We start from the raw sequence: 22,652 nt of genomic DNA, 5'->3' as shown, positions 1-22,652 counted from the left end.
TTTAAGTGTTTGTGTCCATATGGAGAACAATAATCACAGTAAACCATCTGTTGTTTGAGGCTTAATATAAAGTAAGTAAACATAAATGATCATGAACTGAATTAAAGAACTGTGACGAATGTCGCCAAAGCCCTATTTTATTGTCCTCATCATGTTCCGCTGTTCCTCTGCTTCTGGGAGCTCAGATGAAGCTCAATTTCCCGCTTGAAGAACCGCTCTCCCAGCATGCCGTGCGAGGCCTCGCTCATGGCTTTGGTCTGCATACACATCTTGTACTTGTCTGGAGGGAGCTCGTCTGCACAGTTCTTCTCGTGCCACAAGTGGAAAAGCCCTCGAGACGGAGAGCGAATCACCATCAGCTTACTGTGAAGGTACTTCCTGTACAGGTGCACGTCCTCCAACCCCCAACCTTTGATGTTACGGTCAAAACCACCTGCCAGGAAGTAGAGACGTTTAGACGTGTGCAATGCACAACTATAACTTCTCCAACAGCGAAAGTGGCTTCCCAAAATATGGGCGACAGGGATGTTATGGACGAGGAACATTTTACAATGTTTTGACTTCAGCCAGAGAGAGGTCTCTCAAGGCTGAGAGAGAGAGAAAGAGAGAAAGAGAGAGAGAGAGCCATGTGTGCGTTATGCAAGTTGTTCTCCTAACTGGGACAGAGGTGTACTGGAGAACTTCTTCAGGAACCCGTAGATAAACTGGAAAAGACAACCACGGTTGTAACAATATTTCCTCCATTGATGTTTTGTGAGTTTAATGCTTGCATCCTGGCACATGTAGCCACAGCAGGAGGAATCAGTGTAGCAAGTCCTGGGGAATGTATTTCTTCAGTGGACTACACGTACCATCAGCACTGATTCGACATCCATGTAAAAGGTGGTGGATGTGACCTCTAACTTTAGGTATTCTTGTTCAATTCAATTCAATTGAGTTTATTTTGTATAGCCCAATATCACAAATTACAAATTTGCCTCAGAGGGCTTTACAATCTGTACACATACGACATCCCTGTCCCAGGACCGCACAAAATTGCCTTTTTAGGAAAATCTTGTTCCCTTAATTTGATGTGTTTAAACAAGAAAAGGGCAACAGATGGAATGAGGAAGTGAATTTTCTTCTTTTTTGTACAGTCAGGAACAGACAATGTCATCAATACTATAATTGTATATAAAAAATGCACCAGTACTTCTGTTGCTACACATTATGTGTATTGTAATTTGAAATGTTATTATGTCTTACAAAACATGAAATTAGTGAAATAGGTGATGGCACAAGCGTTCCCATTACCTATGTTGAGGAAATCAGACCTGTACTGGCATGTCATGCCAAACCCAAAGTCTCTCCAGAATCCAGTTTCCTTCCTCATCACCTGAAAGCAACAAATCAGTCAAATCACATCTTGAGGACATCCTGACAATTTATTATGATACATTCAAGTCAATTGAGCTATTTGTATGTATTTATTTTCTGCTTACCAGTTGTTTTTGAACAGAGGGTAGACGTGTCTGATTACTGTAGATCATAGAGGGGTTGTACTGGCTGAAGAGCACTGGATAGTACACTTTCTTCCCTTGAGACAAAAACAGTTAAAACAGACAAATATCCAGTCACATAAATTTGAAAATGTAAAAAATATATTTTTTAACATTTGTCATATTTTAAAACATTGTCAATCGTCAGGATATCTCTTGAAGATGTGGCATAAATGCTTGAAGGGAAGCAGTCCCCTCTCACCCGGCTCTGCGTTGAGACGACAGGAAGTTAAGAAGTCAGCGGTGAAGTGGATGTCAACGTCACAGAAGAAGAGCAGGACGTTTTGGCTGCGCCTCCACGCCCTGGCGCCCACGTCTAAACCACGCCCACGAGAGAAGTTCTCGTTCAGCTGGATCAAAGTGAAGCTCCTGAACCGAGTCTCTCTGAAGAAGAGGAGGAAAACAGAAGGGCATTCATGGGGGAATCTGTGTTTCCATAGACGGTTAATCTGGTGCATCTGAGGGTTTTTCATTTGAAATGCTAAGTGAATAATCACTCAAAAACAACCAACCTCCAGACATGAAGTCTGGACTCGTGTCACATGACTTCAACTCAGGTCATGAATCGGAAATCTGGTGACTTGTTTTGACAAAATCAAAAAGACGAACATCGATGCCGCTTTGACTAATATCTTTGTGAAGTCCAATAATTAAAAAAAAAATTTCAAAAAGGTGTGCAGCTACAGAGAAAATAGATACGGGAAAGATATTGTACGTGGATATTGTTTACCTCAACACACCAAGCCAATGGCTGTGTTTCCATTCAAGCTCATTTTAAGCAAACCTTTGAAATGTTGCAAAACAAGAAATGCAAATTAGGCTAATTTCCATCAACTGGTTTGCAGTGAATAAACTGTGCTGCTGCGTAGGTTGATCAGAGGTTGGCCACCTCCAGACTGTTTTTGCAATCAAGGAAGTTTTAGAAATGTAACCATTTCCATACAACTTGTCTAATGCAATATGTCAAAATGCACATTTATATATGTGAATGAAAACATGACTAACGTGACTAATCAGCGGATGATTAAACTGTAAATATAATATAATCATTGCATTACCTGGTGGTCTGGTCCAGCATGGCTTTCACCTGATCTATCTGATCTCGGCCAAAGTAGACAACAGTCAGATGAACCCTGCCGTCCTGCTGGATGCACACTTCTCTGATCCAAAAACACAATACAAATAAACATGTTTCAGGACCACTTCTATACGACTCCATGACAAATGACATTTTTTATTAGATAAGGACAACCATTCGAGTCACAACTTTCTCTCATATTATCTGAAGTGGAGAGGGCTCTTATTGGCTTCAGCTACTCTATTAGGACATGGACTCACTCGGCACTGTCAATAATGCCCTGATACAATCACTGTGTATGTGTGTGTGTGTGTGTGTGTGTGTGTGTTATTTCACTTTCCCAGTGATACCTGAAGTTGTTGATGAACTGCCTGAACATGTCCGGCCTCTTCGAAAGAGGTACGATGATATTGATGAGGGTGCCGCGGGTGTCCACGCTCTCGCTCTTCACCTTCATCACGGGACCAAACGGCCTGAAGAGCACAAGCTGTGTGAAGTCTCGCGGGCCGGCGCCTTTGAACATCAGCTCGTAAACGGTTCCTCTGTCCCGCTCTGTGCGGGTCAACCCTGTGACACGCCCACGAGAGAAGTTCTCGTTCAGCTGACGGCACTTCATTTCATCGGCCTCCTATTTATTTCTATAATTTTGTCAAAAGTATGTTTTTTTCCCTGTATGCAAAGCAACTGGTTGCGTAACCCGGCGTTGTAGAACGACCATGTACCAATGTATCTTTGTAAAGGAGAGAATGTCCTGGATTTGAACCTTGTCCGTTGTATGTTTGACCCTTTTTACCCATTGTGGTTTTCCTCTGGATGCTCTTGTTTCCTATCCTGGTTCTAGGCCTCTGAATCACTCACTGACTATTGTGCTCATTGTTTCCCTGGTTGTAAAATCAACCAACCAATCGGAGCCAGAAAGATATCACGAGAGTGTGCGATGATGAGAGACCAAGCTGTACTTTGTGTGTTTTGTAAGTCGATCTACAGAAACAAAACATTCTAGATTCTTAAATCTCATCAATCAACATGAAAAGCATCTTGGCATCGATGTGGAGGCTGTCTACTTGCATTTGAACCTTCCCGGAGGTTTCCTAGCCATCCACCCAGCTCAATCGTCTGACGCAGATGTAATGAATGAACGGAGATCACACTCACCCTCTATGAAGTCGGACGGGGAGTATGTGCTCTTCCGTCTGGTGTTGTCTGTGTGTTGCTGAGGCCCGTTCAGGACGTGCAGAGCTGTTTCCACTGCGCTTATCAGCTCGTCTCTGCGGTCTCTCCTCACAGGCCTCTCCTCCGGGTGCCTCGTCAGCCCCATCTCCAGCTGGTACACTCTGAGTGACGGGACAACAGACCAACACACTTCATGACGAGGCGCGAGGTAGGACCTAACGTCAGACGTCGCTCTTGGAGGCTTTGAAAGCTCTACTGTTGTCCTTCCCAATGGACGACGGTCCCACTCACCTCCGTAGGGTGAAAGTGTCAAAAGGTATCACTGCGTATTCGCTGGGCAGCTGTACACCTGAGATCACCTCCGCCTGGTTCAGCTGGGAGTGCAAGAAATTCTGGGGGAAATGATGTAACATTACTATCTAGTAGTAGATGGAGGTACTCCTTCATCTATTTTGCATCCCCATCCATCCTCATGTTTTCTTTCCTACCTTGAGGTCAGTCTGTGTCGGGGTTTTGTGCAGACTCTCCAGACCCTGAGGCAAAATCCCTCTTGTTTTAGCTTTGTCCAGGGACTCTTGAAGCTGCTGCGTCCTCTCCTGGAGCGCCTCCTTCAGCTGGGCTATCTGCTTCGTCAGGCTATTGATGTAATGTCTGTGAGAGTCCTCCCTCTCCTGCAACAAGGCCATGTATCCCTCCTTACTGGTGGCCCCTCCGGACCATAGCAGAGACTGCTGGCTTCCGGGTGACGTCGGTTTACAGGCGAGGAGGTAGAACAGGGACAGACAGCAGCAGAGGCCCAGCACAATGAGGCCGACCCGCGGCAACAAGGCCAAAAGCCACCGCTTGAACATGGTGGATTGTCTTTAAAAAAAACTTTAACTCTCGAGGTTTATAGAATCATGTCTGTTCTTTTGGTGACGTGGAGATGCACCCACAAGAAAAATGAGCAACCCATAATTCCGTAACCATAGATTAATAATTATGGCTTTTAAAGAAGACATCCTCATGTTTTCTCATGTTGTCCGCGTCTGTCACCTCCTCAGGCTGCATCTTCACAGGTGTTGTGCCGCATGTAGAGATCATCACCAGAGCACTGATACTCCCTGTTACAGCAATGTACATTTTAAAGCAGTGGTTCCCACACTTTTAGCCTTCTGGTCCTAGTCGTGGTCCCCAATTACAGGTTATGGACACAAACTGTGTGTGAGCAGTTCAACCAATAAAGGAGTGACGGGTATTTCACAAGAAAACCAGACTTAAGAGTCTACAGACATGCTGGCAGCCCTGTGAGGCTAAATGCTAACATCACCATCTTAGTTTAGTCTGTTTGTATGCTAACATTTGCTAAATAGCGCAAAAACACAAAATGTGCTCGAGGAAAACCCACAACATCACCAAAGCTGTTATGGTTCATCCTCTGGGAAGCCTAAATGTGTGTAGGCTACATATTTTCATGGTCAGTCCATTGAAAGCTGTTGAGATGTTTCAGTCTGGTTTAATATTGCCAGCCCTAGAGCCACAGACCTGGCTTGGCTGGAGAATGGTCAGATAAAATAATAAAAACATTTTTAAAATCAAGTTCTTTTTTTTTATCATGAGGTGACCGCTCAGATTTATCTTGGGACCTCTTGGGAGTTTCTGACCCTCAGATTGGTGACCACTGATTATTAATTAGTCAAATCTTAAATCAATTGCTCGAAGACATACCTCTTTCACCCATTGTGAAAATAACTGCAACAACAGTTAATATATTTTCTCAAAAGACTTTAAAGAAAGTAACAAACAGATGTAGTAGAGGCGTTGACGTAAAGCAGGTCTTAATGCATCAAACAAATCAAGATGACAACCAGGAGAAAGTAAACCAACCAACCTGGTCCTCGTCTCGTCCTGATGTGTCTCAATGGTTTGTGAGAAGCCTATTTCTTTTTAACGGTCCGTTCCACGCGCTCTCTCCCAGCTGCTGTTGGACTGCTAGTCAGGTTCAGGTTGGCTACTATAAAATGCACAGAGAGAGAAATAACCTGACCTTACATTCACTCTGCAGTGCCACGACGCTGAAGGTGGGAAGTAACAGAAACAAGCATTTCTCTGTGTGTCTTTCCGCCCTGTGTGTGCGTGTGTGTGTTTGCGTGTGTGTGTGTGTATGTGTGTGTGTGTGTGTGTGTATGTGTGTGTGCGTGTGTGTGTGTGTGTGTGTGCGTGTGTGTGTATGTGTGTGCGTGTGCGTGTGTGTGTGCGTGTGTGTGTGTGTGTGTGTATGTGTGTGTGTGCGTGTGTGTGTGTGTGTGTGTGTGTGTGTGTGCGTGTGTGTTCGTGCGTGTGTGTGATGCCATCATCAGTTTATTCACAGCACAGATGGCTCTTTATTGCTCAGGTAGAGGCTGATCTCATGAAAGACTTGCTTATGTTTCTAGTTCCACCCAAGCTGTATGTGTGTGTGTGTGTGTGTGTGTGTATTTGTCTTTATGAGAAAAGGAGTGTGTGGTGATGTATGTGTGCATGTGCTCATACCATGCAGAATCCTTTAATTAAAGCATTCTACCATTCTGACCATTAGGTCATTTTAAATAAATCAAAAGTTCATCCTAATTTAGATGAACTTTTGATTTATTGTGATCATTTTTGAGAGCACCCATAGTTTTTCGGTTTAAATATTATGGTTGTAATCTTCCGTATCTTGTTGGTTATTTAAAAACCTTTAATTTATTCAAAATGACTGCAAAGCTTTCATCATGCCTTCATCCCGGTCGGACACCTTACAGGCGGTGAACTGCAGATTTGTGATGAAACTGTCTGCGAAAGAACAGATCAGACGGAAACATGCGATCACCATCCACCAACACGCTCTCAACACTCTACAGAAGAAAAAAAAAACTTTAATATAATCACCAACTGCTGCGGCGCCTCAAAGGAAAGTTGGAACCAGACGTCCATCATCCCGAATTGCTCATCTCTTCCTCTTTTTGCAGGATTTTGTTTTGTAGTCTTGAAAGGAAATGGGTGTGTGCTTGCCAGGTTAACTCATCCGTGTAATGTTGAAACAACTCTCGACCGTGTCAAAATCGACAGTTAAAGTGGGAACGCCGAGGACTTCCTCCCTCTCCCCCATCCTCTCTCCTCTCGTTCTCCACCTTTTCCCAGCTCTTCCCTCGCCTCTCTCTTTTTCCATCTCTCACTTTCTATCAGACCCAGTGTTCACTTCCATCCATGTGAGATCTCACACCATCTGCTTCCATCCTGAATCCCCTCTCAGGTCATCCCGAGGCTCCTCCTTGGCCTTAAGTCTAATTAGAAGGCAACCGGGGTAAGGAATGCCCTTCAGACTGTGGATGCTCATGCCACCTGCAATCTGCTGTGGGGAAATAGCTGCGTACCGGCCGGACCTGCCAGCAGGACCGGGTCTTGCACATTTAATGAGGCGGCGTACAGATGGTCCTTGTTTTCATTTGGATGTTGTCACCTGAGCTCTGACTCCTCTCTTAGTTTGCTGCTTTGTTTCCTCCCCAGTTCTTTTACTTTTATTTGCATAGATTTTAAGTGTCCAATATGAATGCATTTACTGTAACAAGGTACTTCATAACTCATTGGTATTAATCATATGTATTAGTTATTCTGTTGTGACCAGACTTAAAATTCATGACAGATATGTTGTCGAGGAAAAGGCAAAATCTACAGGGAGAGAGAGGAACTTATTATATTCATATGTGACTATTTCTCTCTATATTATTTACTACTCTTATTTATTTATGTCTTGTGTTTGTCTTTTGTTATCCAGCAGTCTTACTAGTGTGCATTCACCCGTACTCGACACACTTAACGTATACACTGCCAGAATAATATAACATGTACTCCTTGGGTTTCAAAAAAAAAGTGTTGTACTTTCACAACGTTTTAGCTCTTAAACTTAAAGTCCTAATTTTCTTCATGGTGTCTAGCCTTGCGGTTAGTTTAAATGAATACATCTCAAAGACAAGATGAGTCAAACTCCTGTGCAAATAAAACATACAAATATTTTATCTGACCCTATTTCTTAATTAACACACACTGGATAACCAACACTTTTTATATTTTCTGACATTCTTAATAATAATATAATAATAATAACCATATATTTACCACCAATAATGTTTGATTCTAGCTCTTTTAGCAAGGCAAAGAAGACACAACGTTACTTGTATGTTAAAGCATTTGAGAAGGAAACATTTGTCTTTGGCTGAACAACATCAGGCATTGTTCGGCTTTAGAGAGTCAAAAGCCAAAAAGGTTGAGAGCCAGTGATCAGAATAATTTAATACATGTTCATGCAGTACTTCACCTGATGGTGGCGCCAGATACATGAGTACCAAGAGATAAACAAGAGAAGCTGAACAAAACACACAACTGTATTTATTATTGTTTCGAGTTATTTACATCTGTTTCGGTTACAAAATGTGGAATGTGGCCAGAATGAGAGTGAACAAACCTCTTAGACACTTTCTTTTCTTGGCATGTGAATTCAACAGCACTCGCGTGCGTGTTTGGCTTTTAATTACAGTTAAGGTGCCGTCAGTGTCTGGACAATGTGCTTTGTGAGTTTTTGTGCTCAATTGTAGGCAGTGGTTTCGCTTTCTGAACAGCTGTAAATCACAAACAAAAATGAAGAACTACAACAGAGGAATGTAAAAAAAACTGAATCTCAGCAATAATGCCACAGAAATGTATGAAAAGCTCCCAGATGAATTCACAACACCGAGGGACTGCTGCCCTCCCTTCTCTTCAGATGAAGCAGCATCTCGGATACTTCACAGACTTTGATAAAAGATTTGCCACACCTGGAAACTGCAGTCAAACCTTACACTTAATATGTTAGAAGAACAATGGCTATTTTTTGTTGTTGTTTTGTTTGTGAATTTAAAGTGCAATTTTAGAAAAGAAAAGAAAATCAACATATTTCAAGAAAGAATCAAACAGTTACAGTGAAAGGCAGGACGTGTCAGTATCAGTAGCACATATAAGCACAAATTCAATTGTTTGACATTTGCTAAACGTGGACAACAGCTTGAGCTGCTTCTTATATGAATAATTTAAGTCCCACTGATGATGCCTGAATCCATGTTTTCCATCATGTTTTGTAACCAGTGTGACTTCCAATTTATCTTCAGCACAAATCTTAAAAAGTTTCAACTGTCAAAGTGTTCTCGTGCTCAGTCGGGGATGTTGACATATCTTTGTTTGTGGCTTTGTCTCAAAACGTCTTGTCTGAAAGAATTTAGCTCTAATGGCATCAGCCGATATTATTTCATATCAGTGAAAAATAACACTCGTACATGCTTGGAGGGGATCAGTGCCTCTTACCCGGCGCTGTCCTCCTTCACCACTCGCTTGTCCACGGCGTTGTGAAAAATGAAAACCCTTCTTTGGTGGTGCCATTAACCCGACTCGAGGCAACGAGAGAAAGATGGGACCGAGCGAGGATGTTGAAGAGTGGCGGAGTGATGTGTGGGTGGCTGGAGATAATCTCTCAGACACCACAAGGTGTCGTGTTGCCATCTTCGGAGACGGTTGCTAGGCAACAGCATCCTTCAGAGTCTGTCTGCGGGTAGTAACTAGGTTACCCCAACTTACTATCGTCATGTTGGTGCTTTTGCTGTGTTTCCCACGGCAAAACAATGTCTCTCTTCCTGTTGGTCGCTACCTTATATCAGCTGGTTTGGCCTGGGCGGCGGGGGCCCACCCGGGCTGGCAGTGTTGGAGAAGTTACACCAGTTCATCCAGAAGAGTCCCTATGCTGTGGTGCTGCTCCGGGGGGCCGGCTATGGGTTTGTTGCACATGGGGCAGACGCAGCGCACCTCCAGCCACTTTACCAGACACCTGAGCAAGAGGTCACGGACAGGGGATCTTTTACTTCACAATATATCACTCTGTTACAAGTACAAGTTGTGATTTTACCTGTAAAAGTAGTAAGTATGAGTAAGCTTGAAGCTAATTTACAATATACTGTTGGGTCATATTATCTATAACAATGGTATATATTTTATTTCTTTTACTGAGCGTTTCAATCAACCACCTGCCGGCTTTACTCCGCCACCACCACCTCCAGTGTCTAGACACCCGGGGGAGCCTGTCCTACCTCATCTTTACGCTGGAGTCCAATCACTTAAGTCTTTCTTTATCATGTTTATAACCCTTCAAATTGGTCTTCCCTTATGAAACTGCAGTTTGAGACCATATTTGTGCTTACTCTATTAGATTATGTCGCTCTCCTTTTCCTGCCTCCAACTCAATCAGCTGACTCAATAGCTGACTAAAGGGCAGTTGAGTGTTTTTCCGTTCAACCAGTCAGAGTTTGCCCCGATCTCTGTGATCCACATTTCATTTGACGTTTTCACATTGTGCCCACTAAGTCAAATATAATAATTGTATTATTTGTATGCCTATCTTTCATTTAGTCTCTCCTGGTTTATATTGATGTATACAAAATGCTCATGTTCAAGATAACTGCAAGCAAATCACAATTTTAGACACCTAATAAACAACTGGAATGTTTCCCCTGCTAAATGTAAGCACTGATTCTACGCGCCGTCTACTCAGGTGCATGCTGGGGTACGCTCATGCCTTGACCACTCCTCCCTGCAATACTGAGATTTAGTCATGAATTAATCAACCAACACTCTCTATTTAGCAGATCAAACACGGTCATTGCCATTTTGACAAGCCCATGTGCCAAGCGGTAAGAAAAGAAAAACAGAGACTCTTACTTCCTGTGGAAAGCATGTTGGCATGGCAACACTCCCAGCTCGTCTTTCACTTTGAAGTCCTCCAGACACACGGCGCACGTTTGCTGCATGAGTGACGGACAGGACAGAGTGAGGACAGTTATTCAACGACATTTGTATGCATCATTTTTCATTCGTTGTGTGTTTCATATTATAAAACATTGTTGGTAATTTATGCAGAAATCAGTGCAATTGTACATGAAAATCACATGCTTATTACCCCATGAAGATTCAACTTTTTGGGATCTCCTTTTAAAACCACCTGGAGTATCAAAAACAAAATGTATTCATTTATTATTATTCAGACCTAAAGGGTGCTTAAATATTAACGTGGGACTATACCTCTCTGTATCCAAACCGCTCACTCTGGGCTTGGTGCCGTAGTTTGCTGTGGATGAATATAGAAACACATTCATAATTTACTCTGTTACTGTTTACAACCTGTATAACCTTAATTAGAGAACCTTAAAAAGTGGAAAGTATAAGTACACGACAACAGTAAAATGCTATTTACACGTGAAAGCATTATTATTATTATTATCATTAACTATGAAATAATACAATATATAATAATATAGCACTCACAAGGGCCATTATTCTTCATGACGAGTACATTACTTTTGATATTATATTTACATTTCTTTTTATACTTCTGGACTTATACTATAAATACAGGACTGCTTGTAACAGTGTATTTCCTCAGAGTGTATAAAGTACAGAGGGGTGATCACAACAAGGCACTGTGGATGACCCCTTTAAAATCCTTCATATGAAAATACTGATTAATGCAGCCTAAAGTAAAATAAGTATTGTCAGCAAATAAACTGTTGAAAGCACATCCCTCATCCTGCGGAGTGTATTGTTGCTGCTGGTCGCTTTGAGCTCATTGTGACTACTTCCACAAGTCTAAAACATGAGTAATAAAGATGTGTGTATCTATTCTAAGCTGAGTTTAACAGCAGGTCTTGGATCAGGCCGAGGTTTAAAGTTGGTGTGGTTACATTCTGGGACTGCGTGTAACAGAATCAGGGTAAGCTTTGGCAATTAACTGTCTTTTCCAAGAGCGACACATCCACAGACAAATACGTGTTCCCCTGCGCGCATACTGTTCACTGGCTGAACACACACAAGCAAACACACACACTTCCACGCACACACATACACAGTTAATGAGTGTGTTGTGTCTTTGAATCCCCTGCACCGCCCTCGTAACCAACAATAGAAAGGAGATCTTTATCACTGCGTCGGTCCAGCCGGTTATTTTTGGCCTCCTGCTTTTGCACGACTAAACATAGACTCCAACGTCTATCGCTGTTTGTGATTTTGAGCCTGAAACTAAATGCAGTCCCAGCATCTGAGATGAAAGATGAATGTTTTAGTTTTGATCTGATCCCCCGTTCAAGAAACAAAAGGAAGAATTAAATTCAGGAAATGGCAGTTATTTACTGTGTTTGTCAGCAAATAATCTCGGTTTGTTGTTTACGCTGATTGCCGCTAACAATCTTCCACGTGGAACAATGTGAGGATGCACGTTTTACATGTGTTGGGGTTTCCCATGCTTGGAGAATGATGTGAAGTGGGTGAAAAAGGGGACATGACTGGGATTTTAGTTCGCAAGAATAGGAAAACAATCCTCATAGAGCTGACTGGTTCTCATTGTGTGAAGCAACAATGAATTCAACAGGTGTGAATGATCGGCACGGACAACTACAAACCAGCCACTGCTTTTCCTACTAAGGAAAACGTGTATTGCTCATCGCATACTATGTCATTTCCTTGAATAACGATATTAGCTGCTTATAAAATGTCATCTTGCAATTCATTTCCTACTTTGACATTTTCAGAGACAAACTTTTATAAAACAAAGGACTCTCATTAGAAAACAAACTTGTTTCACAGATGTCTCTCTCTCTCTCTCTCTCTCTCTCTCTCTCTGCTGCTGATTATCTGCAGGCAAGATGGCATCCCTCCGTGGGAGCATGTACCCCTTCATACTACTGCAGGGGTATTTACAGTGAGAGGCATTTCTGAATATTAGAAGTGTGACTGGGCACATACATCTTTCCTGTTAATGAACAAACTGTGTTAAGCTTTAAAATCTGGCATCTGGACCTTCAGGGGATTTCACAGGTCCAGTCTCAAGGATCACTGGCGGCAAATTAAATGAGTCTGTGGGATCTGGTAGCCAAATATCTCCGCGCTCAGTCAGGATGAACCCTTTCAACGGGTTAATGGAACAAATTATAATATTTCATGAATTCATGATGTGGTTGTAAAAAGCTTAAAGGTATCAGATGAATGTTGTGTAGTAAAAATACAACATTTCCCTCTGAAATGCAACGCAGTGAAAGTATAAAGTAGCAGAGCATTGAAATACACAACTTAAGTAAAAATACCACAAAATTGTACTGTATGTTAACGCTAGAAAACCCTGAACACAGACCTGCTGCTGTTACAGGACATTGGGGTATAATTAAGATGTGATATTTTTGTTGTGGGCTTTTGGCACCCTCGTGGTTTTGCACTGGTATATTGCAGGCACCGCTGTGTACACCCCCAGTTTGTGCCACTATTAGAACAGCAACGGTTCCACGATGGAGGCTGAAAAGATATAAATGCGCTGTGCTTATTATGATTAAAGGGGAAGTCTCACATCGGCAAATTGAGACAGTCCCCGTGATGTTAAAATCCAACACCTCAAACTCCCGGACACACAGGATTTAAACAGAGAGCCTGTCTGAGTGTATAATAGGAAGCCTGCCCCCAACAGAGGATGACAATCATCACTCAGTATTCATCTGATGAATCACCCGGTCTATAAATTAATTCACAATCACACTCCTACCCGAGCATACCTTCAGCATGTTAATGGGGCCGACAGGAAGTGACTCATTGGTTATGATTCACAGGCAAGTGCTTCGAGAGAAACGGGACGGATCCGAGCTCGTCTGACACAGTTAATGGTCAATTAAGTGCCAAGGTTTTCTTTTCTAATAACTACAACGTAAAAGTATCCCAGAGATTTTCCCAGAAACTGCTCTAAATGTATGCCTGCTTTTTTTTGTCTTTTAAAAGATTTCCTTCAGGTTTGTCCAAATAATTCATCCCATTAGTTGACTCAAGTCAAGTTGTTTGCTTCTCAACATTATGTTTTTGGAAGTCACAGTTCTATTGAAATATTACGCTTGTATTGTTGGCCTCGGTGTGGAGTTTGTGTGACTTATTCAAACTAATGAATGCATGCTATTGAATCTGCCTCCTCTAAATATCTGGCTCTTCATCTGCTCAAGATGCTCCGCTATGTTCACGACTCACTGGTAGTAAACATACTGTACTTGGCCCTGACGTTCTTTTGTCTGCTGGTGTTTTGAGGTCAAGAGTAAACTATGTGTTAAAGGTATTTAGAAGTTGTTGTTGTTGTTGTTGTTGTTGTTGTTGTTGTTGTTGTTGGCACAGTCATATATGCCACTTGGTGCTGCTGTGGGAATTAATTGATATGTATTTATAGAAAATTGGCCAGACTGCACATGAGGGAAATGCACAAATACTCCTACTGGATACCGGCTACCAAATAATCTGAATGCTCCGTATGCCTCCAGCCGACAGACACGTTTTTCCAAACAGTTTAACATTTTGATGAGAGGCAATTCAAAATCACACGCGACACAAAAAATAATAGCACATTCTGTGATGCATCCCGATCCAGATGTTCCCAAAACAGCTCAGATTAAAAAGAAATTTAAAAAATGAGAAACACCGGCCCTTTGCAGGTGTCGGCGCTTCCTTATGAGATGTTGTACATATGTGATTTTGTTGTGTACTCCCACTGTGTGCTATTCAGGTCGAGTTTATTCTGAGCCGCTCTGCAGCTCTGCTCGCTGCTGTCCTCACACATTGTGGCGGACTGCTTCCTGTTGCCTCATATCCCGTCCTTCAGACACAAACGTCCATTCAGCTCATCAGGGAGTTTACAGTCAACAGTGGGAGAGGTCACCCCGTTCCTCTTTTCTTCTCCCCCACCCCCCTTCCTCCTTCCCTCCCTCACTGTTTCTGGCCTACACATACACACACACATCACTTTGGTTCAGATGTAAATATCTCAACAAATATGGGATGGATTTTTGATGACATTTTACTTTGTCATCAAATACCTGCAAAACTGGCATTCCCATGAGCCTCAGCTGTGTAATATGCAAGTGAGAAAATGTTAGCATACTAACGCACTACAATTCCATGGTGAACATGATGAGCATTATCCCTTTTAATCAGCTTGTTGGCATTGCACTTGTGAGCATTATCGTCTTAGTGTCTTATTTATGTTTCCATCGGCCCTCACCTGATGAAGTAACAGCAGAAGATGAGACTCAGGATGAAGACAAAGATGCCAGTCCCAAAGATGACCATGTAGATGTTGAGAGGCAGGTCCTGGAAGGTGATGGGCGGCATGGTGCACGACTTGTTGGAGTAAACCAGTCCCAGACCACAGAAGCACCCTAAACAAAGACGGAGGGGAGATTTAAGATGCATTTGCATGAAGACGTTCGCTAGAAAACAAAACTGCTTTCAGTGCCTGAAACTGCTACATGCAAGAATATATAATAATAACAATAATAAAAACTTTATTTATATAGCACCTTTAAAGACAAAGCACCAAAAGCAACGCAATAAAACAACAGAAAGCAGAAACAGTGAGGCCCAAAATGGATGAAACAAAAAAAAACAATTGATACGATAAAATGAACTAATAAATACATCAAATTAAATAAATAAAATTTTCGTAAAATTTTCGTAAAATAATTGAGTGAAACCAACAATAAAAATAAAGCAGTGAAGGGACGACATCACATAAAAGCCACTCTGTAAAAGTGGGCTTTAAAACGCGATTTTAAAGAAATGACTGATTCTACGAGCCTCATCTATTCAAGCCGAGGAAGGCAAAGGCACGGCCACTTTTAGTTTTCAGCCTCGACTTTGGAACAGCAAGAAGGGCTCCACCTAAAGATATAAGGCACGAGTCGTGCTTTATACTTAAAAATTAAATTAAATTAAAATCTTTATATCAATTCTAAAACGAACAGGGAGCCAGTGAAGAGAATCCAGGATTTGGTTAATCCCAGAGAGGAGGGAGTTACAGTAGTCGAGTCTTGAAAAGATAAATGCTTGAATGACTTTTTCCAGGTCAGGTTGAGAGAGGATTGGTTTGGAGATGGTTCTAATGTGAAGGAAACACGCTTTTTTTTCAATCTAAATCACATAGAACTCGTTACGTATCTGGCAGTGGACTTCATGTTATCTCTCAAAACACAGCTGAATGCAACTGTACACGGTATTTGAAGGACTCCACTATTCGTCGCTGAGGGCCAGCCATGCCCTCCTCTAATGGTCAGAAGTGGAAGCTTTACACACACATACACAGACATATGCACGGACACAAAGGCTGAGGAAAAAGAGGTCGAGAAAGACGACCACTGCACTTAAACATGTAGAATCCTGTGGTATCCGAGCATCATGGCTGCGTCTCTTACAACACACTTCTGTGTCTGATAGCAGGCCAGTGCCATTTGAAGGCGTGAGAGTGGACGGACGAGAGCAGCTAGCCACAGACGAAAAAGATCCAATTCGCTCAGCCCTCATTAAAATGTAATATGTTTTGACGCTGATGAAATCGAGTTCATTCGTTTTCAGACTCACACACTTGAGAATCAGCTATTGCAATTCGATTGAAATGGCAGCAAAGGACATCTGTATTCTTGTACAGGGGAGCTGACTCACTCCTATAAACCAACAACAACTGTTTTCACGTCTTGAACTGAGGGCTTTTAGGAAGAACTTTGTAGCGTGCTCGGATCTAAACAGATGGTACTTCCATTACCCCCCTCCCTCTTCTTTGTGTCGTCCTCCTTGCTGTGCCTCAACACACTGTGTGTGTTTGTTTACCATGAAATAGATTATCACTGTAGCACTGCTATTTGCAGTCAAGGTCAGAAGTGGGGGAGGGGCGGGATTGAAGAACAAATGTGGCCATGATCACTGGACATGTTGCACTATACGTGTGTATTTGACAAGGGTGTGTTTCCGATATTATTTATTATGTACATATTAATCGAGCAGAACCATGAATTCCCAGATTTCCGGGGAGAAACTAACGCGGAGAAGCAGCTGTTGATTAGATAGACAGAGACACAGAGAGGACTCTTGTGCGGTGTGTGTCTGCATGAGTAATGAGAAGTCGGTATCTGCATGTGAGAGGGGGCTTTGTGAGATCGGGGTCACACTAACCCAGTGAGCGATAGTGAATCGGAGCTAACACAGGACTCATCGCAGTGCTGATATCAACCTCTCCGCGTTACAACGGGATGAGGAGGCTGTGTGCCACAGAGGGACGGGAGAATATGCAGATATTCATTTTGATCAAACACTACAGCAGCTGAATGACACAAATAAAATGTTTGTGTATTGTTTAATCCAAATACAGAAATCCAAACTCTTCCAGGCGACACCTCGGCAATTTATCTCACGGTAGAAACAAAGTGTACAACAGAGCACAGTTAGGAGCCAGAAACACCAGTTACTCCTGCTTTTGTGTGTAAAGGTTGCATGTTCGTCCTGTTTCTGTGCCCCATTTCCCTCCTGTGGTCCAAAGGCATGCAGGTCCGGTGGACTGGAAACTGCAAATGTGTTTGCAGTTTGCAGTGAATGCGTTGTTTGTCTCTATGTTTGCTGGTCGGACTGGCAACCCGTCTACGGACGAATTGATAGATGCACGAACGGGCGGATGGATAGATTGGCGGACGGATCGATGGATGGATTGGCAAGAAAACGTGAACAGACGGACAGGCAGATGGACGGATAACTGCATGGTCAGATAAACGGATGGATGTACAGATGAAGGAATACATGGACAGAAGGACTGAGGGAGGGATAGATGGACTGATGGATGATGGAAGGATGGATGGATGGATAGATGGGGGGATGGATGGATGGACGGATGGACAGATGGACAGATGGACGGAAGGACAGACCGATATGGGGAGGGAAAAACAGATGCGTATATATAGGTTAATGAACAGATGGACGAACTGATGGTTGGAGCGTGACCAGTTTCACATGCCTGTGATGTGTATTGTTTTCTTGCGGAAGACTTTTCCTTTTTATAGATCGTGGTATTTCTAATCAGCCAAAGTGACACATTGACATTTTTAGTTGACATTTCTCCCGCCTCACAGTGGAAATTACAGCGCGAGAGGATCAATACTTTGCGCCTCGTAGTTTCACTCACAGTGATGCTCCATTTATCAAGGCCCGTGGTGGCTGCACACGCCTGAGAGCTCGACGTTCGTAAACGAAACACAAACTGAAGGACATGAGCAGCGCCGCAAAGCCAGGATCTCACACTTCAATTATATTTTATATTTTCCAAAAGCCTTTTCTACACTGTAATGTTTGGTTGGTTACTTTGCAGATTCATGTTTTACATTTTTAAAAACACGTGATGAGCTTAAACAATATTAAACCCGGGGGTTCCCAATCTTTACTGCTTGTGACCCTTTACGATAAGTCAGTGTCTAGTTGGTGCCCTTTTGTCAGCTGTCTGTGAGGTTTTAACAGTACCTCCAAAAGAGACGGTTTCATTGAAATAATTGTTTGAGATCAAAGCGGTAGAGGTATCCAATATTTCTCAAAAAGAATATATATATATATATATAAACTTGTGTGAAAGGCCTATTCTCTCCTCTCTAGAAAGTAGTTAAAACTAGATTCACATCGAAGCTGTGTAATAAATATCTTATATTGTTATGTCATAATATATCAGTCACAGGGGCATTTTATCTGCAGAATGAGTACTTTTACTTTTGATACTTTAAGTGCAGTTCGTCATAATACTTTTACGAGGGACTTTTTCCTTTAAGACGTAAGTAAAGGTGAAGTTGTGCCAGAAAGTCCCTACTCTTGCCTAAAAACAGTCCACTGTTTGAATATTTGATCAGAATCCACCGTTAAAAAACAACAACATGTGTCACACGTGCGTCCTCACAAACTGTAAAACTCCATGGGGTCAGCTCCTCCATACTCATATATCACAGAGTGTCCATAAGGGTGGTTTGGACCCGCGTGTGGACGTGAACATGCACTCAAACAGACAAATACGTAGATGTAGACATAATGTTCTCCATCTTTTCATTGTGTCAAACAGTCAGCAGACAAAGAGACACACCCTTGGGGGGGGGGGGGGGGGGGGCACATGTTCCTGTATTCATGTCACTGCACAGCTGATGGCACAAATCACCTGTGAAGCTGCTGCAGACTCACAAAGTCTGGGTCATTTGTATTCAGGTCTGTGTGTGTGTGTGTGTGGGTGTGTGTGCATGTGTGTGTGGGCGTGTGTCTTGTCCCGACCGTCTGTCTGTTGGTATGGATGGATGCTCACGTCTTCCTCCCTCCACCTTTGTATGCATGGAGAGCAGACAGCTATATGTGGTATTTTGCTTTGGGTGGAGCCCCACATGACCACTGACATATATATTGGCACACTCAGGAGGCACCCCGTTGCCATGGCGCCCCAAGAGCAGCAGATGCTGGGGGCAAAAACGGATGAAGGCTAGCCTGCAGCGAAAAGTTCTCATTTTGAGAGAACCCGAGTCGGTCGTGTTGAGCTTCAGCCGTCAGACGGATTCTCGTGTTGTTCAAAAAGAGCAGGAAAGTCCCTCCGTGATTTGTAAAATACGCTGACTACGGAAGCTTCTCTGACAGCTCCTACTAGACGCCTGGCAGGGTTTTGTCCTATATACGCCGCGTTCACACAAAGCTGCTTCTGCAGCTGCTGCTGCTGCTCGCATTAAAGACAGAACTTCCCATCAAATATTCAACAGTTCACATGGAGGGGGAAACACTCAAGGCTGCATGCATGAAGAAGAAGAAGAAGAAGAAGAAGGAGAAGGAGTAGAAGAAGAAGAAGAAGAAGAAGAAGAAGAAGAAGAAGAAGATAGGGCCCGAAACTATTATATATGCATGGAAGTACTACATGTGTCACTCATAAACACATGATCACAGATACACAGCGCTATGCTGTGTTGCTGTGTGTGTGTGTGTGTGTGTGTGTGTGTGTGTGTGTGCTATTTCCCCTATGAATAGCAGGGGAGTTGAGCAGCACAAAGGGAGTAATTGTTCTTGTCTGAACACCGCCAACAGTCCACCGAGGAGGCTGCTGCTCTCAATTCGGCAAAGCCTAAGAGGAAAAGAAGGACGACTAATCCATCATCTTCACCGGGTTTCAACGTGACAACGACGCACTGACGCACTAGCCCACTGCCATGAAGGCATTCATTTTGTTTCGAGCATGACAGACACGCCTCCGTGAAGGCAAACGGACATTTTTCAAACAAGACAGAGAAAGTTGTTCAGTCTTTTTGGGGCTTTTGGAGATAATTGGTCGCGGCCGTTAAGATTGTGATGAGAGGCTGCAGATAGAGAAAGTCAGAATAAACAAGATTAGCCCGAGAGGCAAAATGTCACTCAGAGAGCACAAAGACTGGCCTTGTGTGGCTGGAATTAATTTAGATGGAAGTAAAGGATGCTATTGATTAGGCAGTCTCTTATTCTACCAATCAATGGACAAATTGATTAAACATTTGGATAATTGTGCTTTTAACATGTAATTCAGGGCCCAAAAAAAGGTATAACAGCCATTTAAGGAGTATTATATATTATTATATGGTACCTTGACGTATAATAAGAACGGGTCAAACCTAATGTCTTTCTATTTAGCATTGATAAGCAGTACACAGCACATTTAATAAATGGTTGAAAACATTCTAGAATCAAAGTTTTATTTTCTTTATCTATTAATCTGGTTAAAATCGTAATCTATTCATGAAAATGCTCATCCTAATTTCCCACAGCACAAGGTGACGTATTCAATCAGCTTGATTTGTCCAGTTCACTGTCACACATGATTTGTCCACACATGACAAAGAAAAGATTCAAATCATCACATGTGAGGAGCCATTTTTGCTTGAAAAATGACAAACAAATAATAAATTAGTTATCATAATAGTTTGAGATTAATTTTCTGGCAATCGACTAATCGATTCATCGCCTAATGGTTGCAGCTCTAATAATGAAGTGAAAACAACAACAACAGTGTATTACTTTACAGTATGTGTCAGCTATTATGACTTCTCACATGAAGACATATTGCATACAGTTTTACTATATTGGCATTCAATATCCTGTGGGCCTCCTATGGGTGCTTACAGAGGGGGTTAAAGTTGTTGACAAATACATTGATAAACACAATCTATAACTATATCACAGTGCGTTATAAACCATTTATGACATGTTAACACAGTGTGTATAGAGTCTTAATAGGACTGTTTTTGTTTTGTATGAGGTGCAATGTCTACATTTAGAAAAAAAGAGAGACTGCAATCTAGCTCTATGATATCACAGCTGCGAGAGATTGACAGGCTGTATTGCACATTACCTCAGAGGCCTAACAATATAAAAAGACTGCTCACCGTTACACCACTGAAATGGGTGCATCAATGCACCAGAGGGAGTCCTTGCCGGCAGGGTCCGATTCGTGTTTACCAACAAGCTGCAGATGGATGACCGCAATAAAGTGCCCCGAGCAGAGCCAGCGACTGTGTGAACGAGACAATGGCACCTGTAAAAATTATATTAAAATTTTAAAAAAAAGACCGATAAAAAGGTGGATGAGAAGCAGTTTTTTTTTTCTTCCTGTCGGTAGTTGAAGCGGGCTTATCCGATGTCACATAGTTTGGTTCATCCCTGCAAACTGGAGGGGAAAAAAGGGAGAAATGGTGATGTGGATTTCCCCCCGTTGTTCTCCTTCTCCTCGCTGGGGCTGTTGTTATTATTAATAGACGGCATAACACTGACCCAGCGGCAGCATCTGTGTGAGAAACTCCAGCACTGGCTAGATTTGCCTACTCCCACCCCCTGCAGACGCAGACCGACGTGCGCACAGACCAATCGTCGGGCGGCCTGGGTCGGCGTGTGTTGTGACGGCCTGGCTGGACGGGCTGTGTGGTTCCTGTCACCATATCTCCTATTTCCTTATGAATATGTGTTTTACCGTCTAATTAAGACATAAACAATACTGAGGTTACGAGTTCAAGTCATCTCTCCTCCTCGGCGGGGTTACCCCTCCAGGTGGGCCATGGGGCCACATGTTGTGGGCCCCTATTATAGAGATATGTGAAATATGTGAGGATATGTATTTGTATCCGGAGAAAACACAAGTGTGCAGTTGCTATGGACACCTGAGCGATTACTCTGCACATTTTCTGCAGGCTGTGTTTTTAGTTTTTTTTAGACTCATACAGACAAAACTGAGGTATACCTGAGTCGCTGTCATCCCACATGGCTCCTGGTCTTCATCATCACCATCTTCTTACTGCTCACTGGATCTTTGCTGTCATCATCATCATCTTCTTTATCATCATCATCATTATATTCTTACTGCTCACTGGATCTTTGCTGTCATCATCATCATCTTCTTTATCATCATCATCATCATCATTATATTCTTACTGCTCACTGGATCTTTGCTGCCATCATCATCATCTTCTTCTTTATCATCATCATCATCATCATCGACATGACTACCATCTTCTTACTGCTCACTGGATCTTTGCTGTCATCATCATCATCTTCTTCATCACCATCATCATCATCATCATTATATTCTTACTGCTCACTGGATCTTTGCTGCCATCATCATCATCTTCTTCTTTATCATCATCATCATCATCAACATGACTACCATCTTCTTATTGCTCCCTGGATCTTTGCTGCCATCATCATCATCATCATCTTCTTTATCATCATCATCATCATCTTTTTACTGATTACTGGATCTTTACTGCCATCATCATCATCTTCTTCTTTATCATCATCATCATCATCTTTTTACTGATTACTGGATCTTTGCTGCCATCATCATCATCATCATCAGCCCTCATCTCCAATACTCAAATAATTCCCCTTCATCTTTGTTGTCCTCTTGGGAGCCGGGTGGACAGGTTTCTTCTTCCTGTGGCTAATTCATTGAGAGGTACAGATTGTTTTTTCTTATTTGTTGT

The 22,652-nt window shown here is 42.5% G+C and overlaps 2 protein-coding genes across 2 annotated transcripts; both read right to left on the bottom strand.

Moving 5' to 3' along the window:
* LOC117736502 (chondroitin sulfate N-acetylgalactosaminyltransferase 1-like) lies at window positions 1-4,640 on the bottom strand. Its single transcript, XM_034541877.1, has 9 exons — window positions 4,278-4,640; window positions 4,081-4,181; window positions 3,772-3,950; window positions 2,967-3,183; window positions 2,597-2,698; window positions 1,741-1,922; window positions 1,482-1,576; window positions 1,294-1,375; window positions 1-433 (listed from the first exon to the last, which is right to left on the bottom strand). The coding sequence occupies exons 1-9, from the start codon at window positions 4,638-4,640 to the stop codon at window positions 150-152; spliced, it is 1,605 nt and encodes a 534-aa protein (XP_034397768.1). The 3' UTR covers window positions 1-149.
* Window positions 4,641-8,055: 3,415 nt separating this feature from the next.
* Window positions 8,056-21,566, bottom strand: rnf122 (ring finger protein 122). Its single transcript, XM_034541626.1, has 6 exons — window positions 21,063-21,566; window positions 14,882-15,038; window positions 10,888-10,933; window positions 10,766-10,807; window positions 10,528-10,610; window positions 8,056-9,640 (listed from the first exon to the last, which is right to left on the bottom strand). The coding sequence occupies exons 1-6, from the start codon at window positions 21,085-21,087 to the stop codon at window positions 9,526-9,528; spliced, it is 468 nt and encodes a 155-aa protein (XP_034397517.1). The 5' UTR covers window positions 21,088-21,566; the 3' UTR covers window positions 8,056-9,525.
* Window positions 21,567-22,652: the final 1,086 nt, after the last annotated feature.

This window comes from Cyclopterus lumpus, chromosome 9, assembly GCF_009769545.1.
Source record: "Cyclopterus lumpus isolate fCycLum1 chromosome 9, fCycLum1.pri, whole genome shotgun sequence".
In the NCBI taxonomy this organism is placed as follows: Eukaryota; Metazoa; Chordata; class Actinopteri; order Perciformes; family Cyclopteridae; genus Cyclopterus; species Cyclopterus lumpus.
This window is presented reverse-complemented; position numbering and strand designations above follow the sequence as displayed.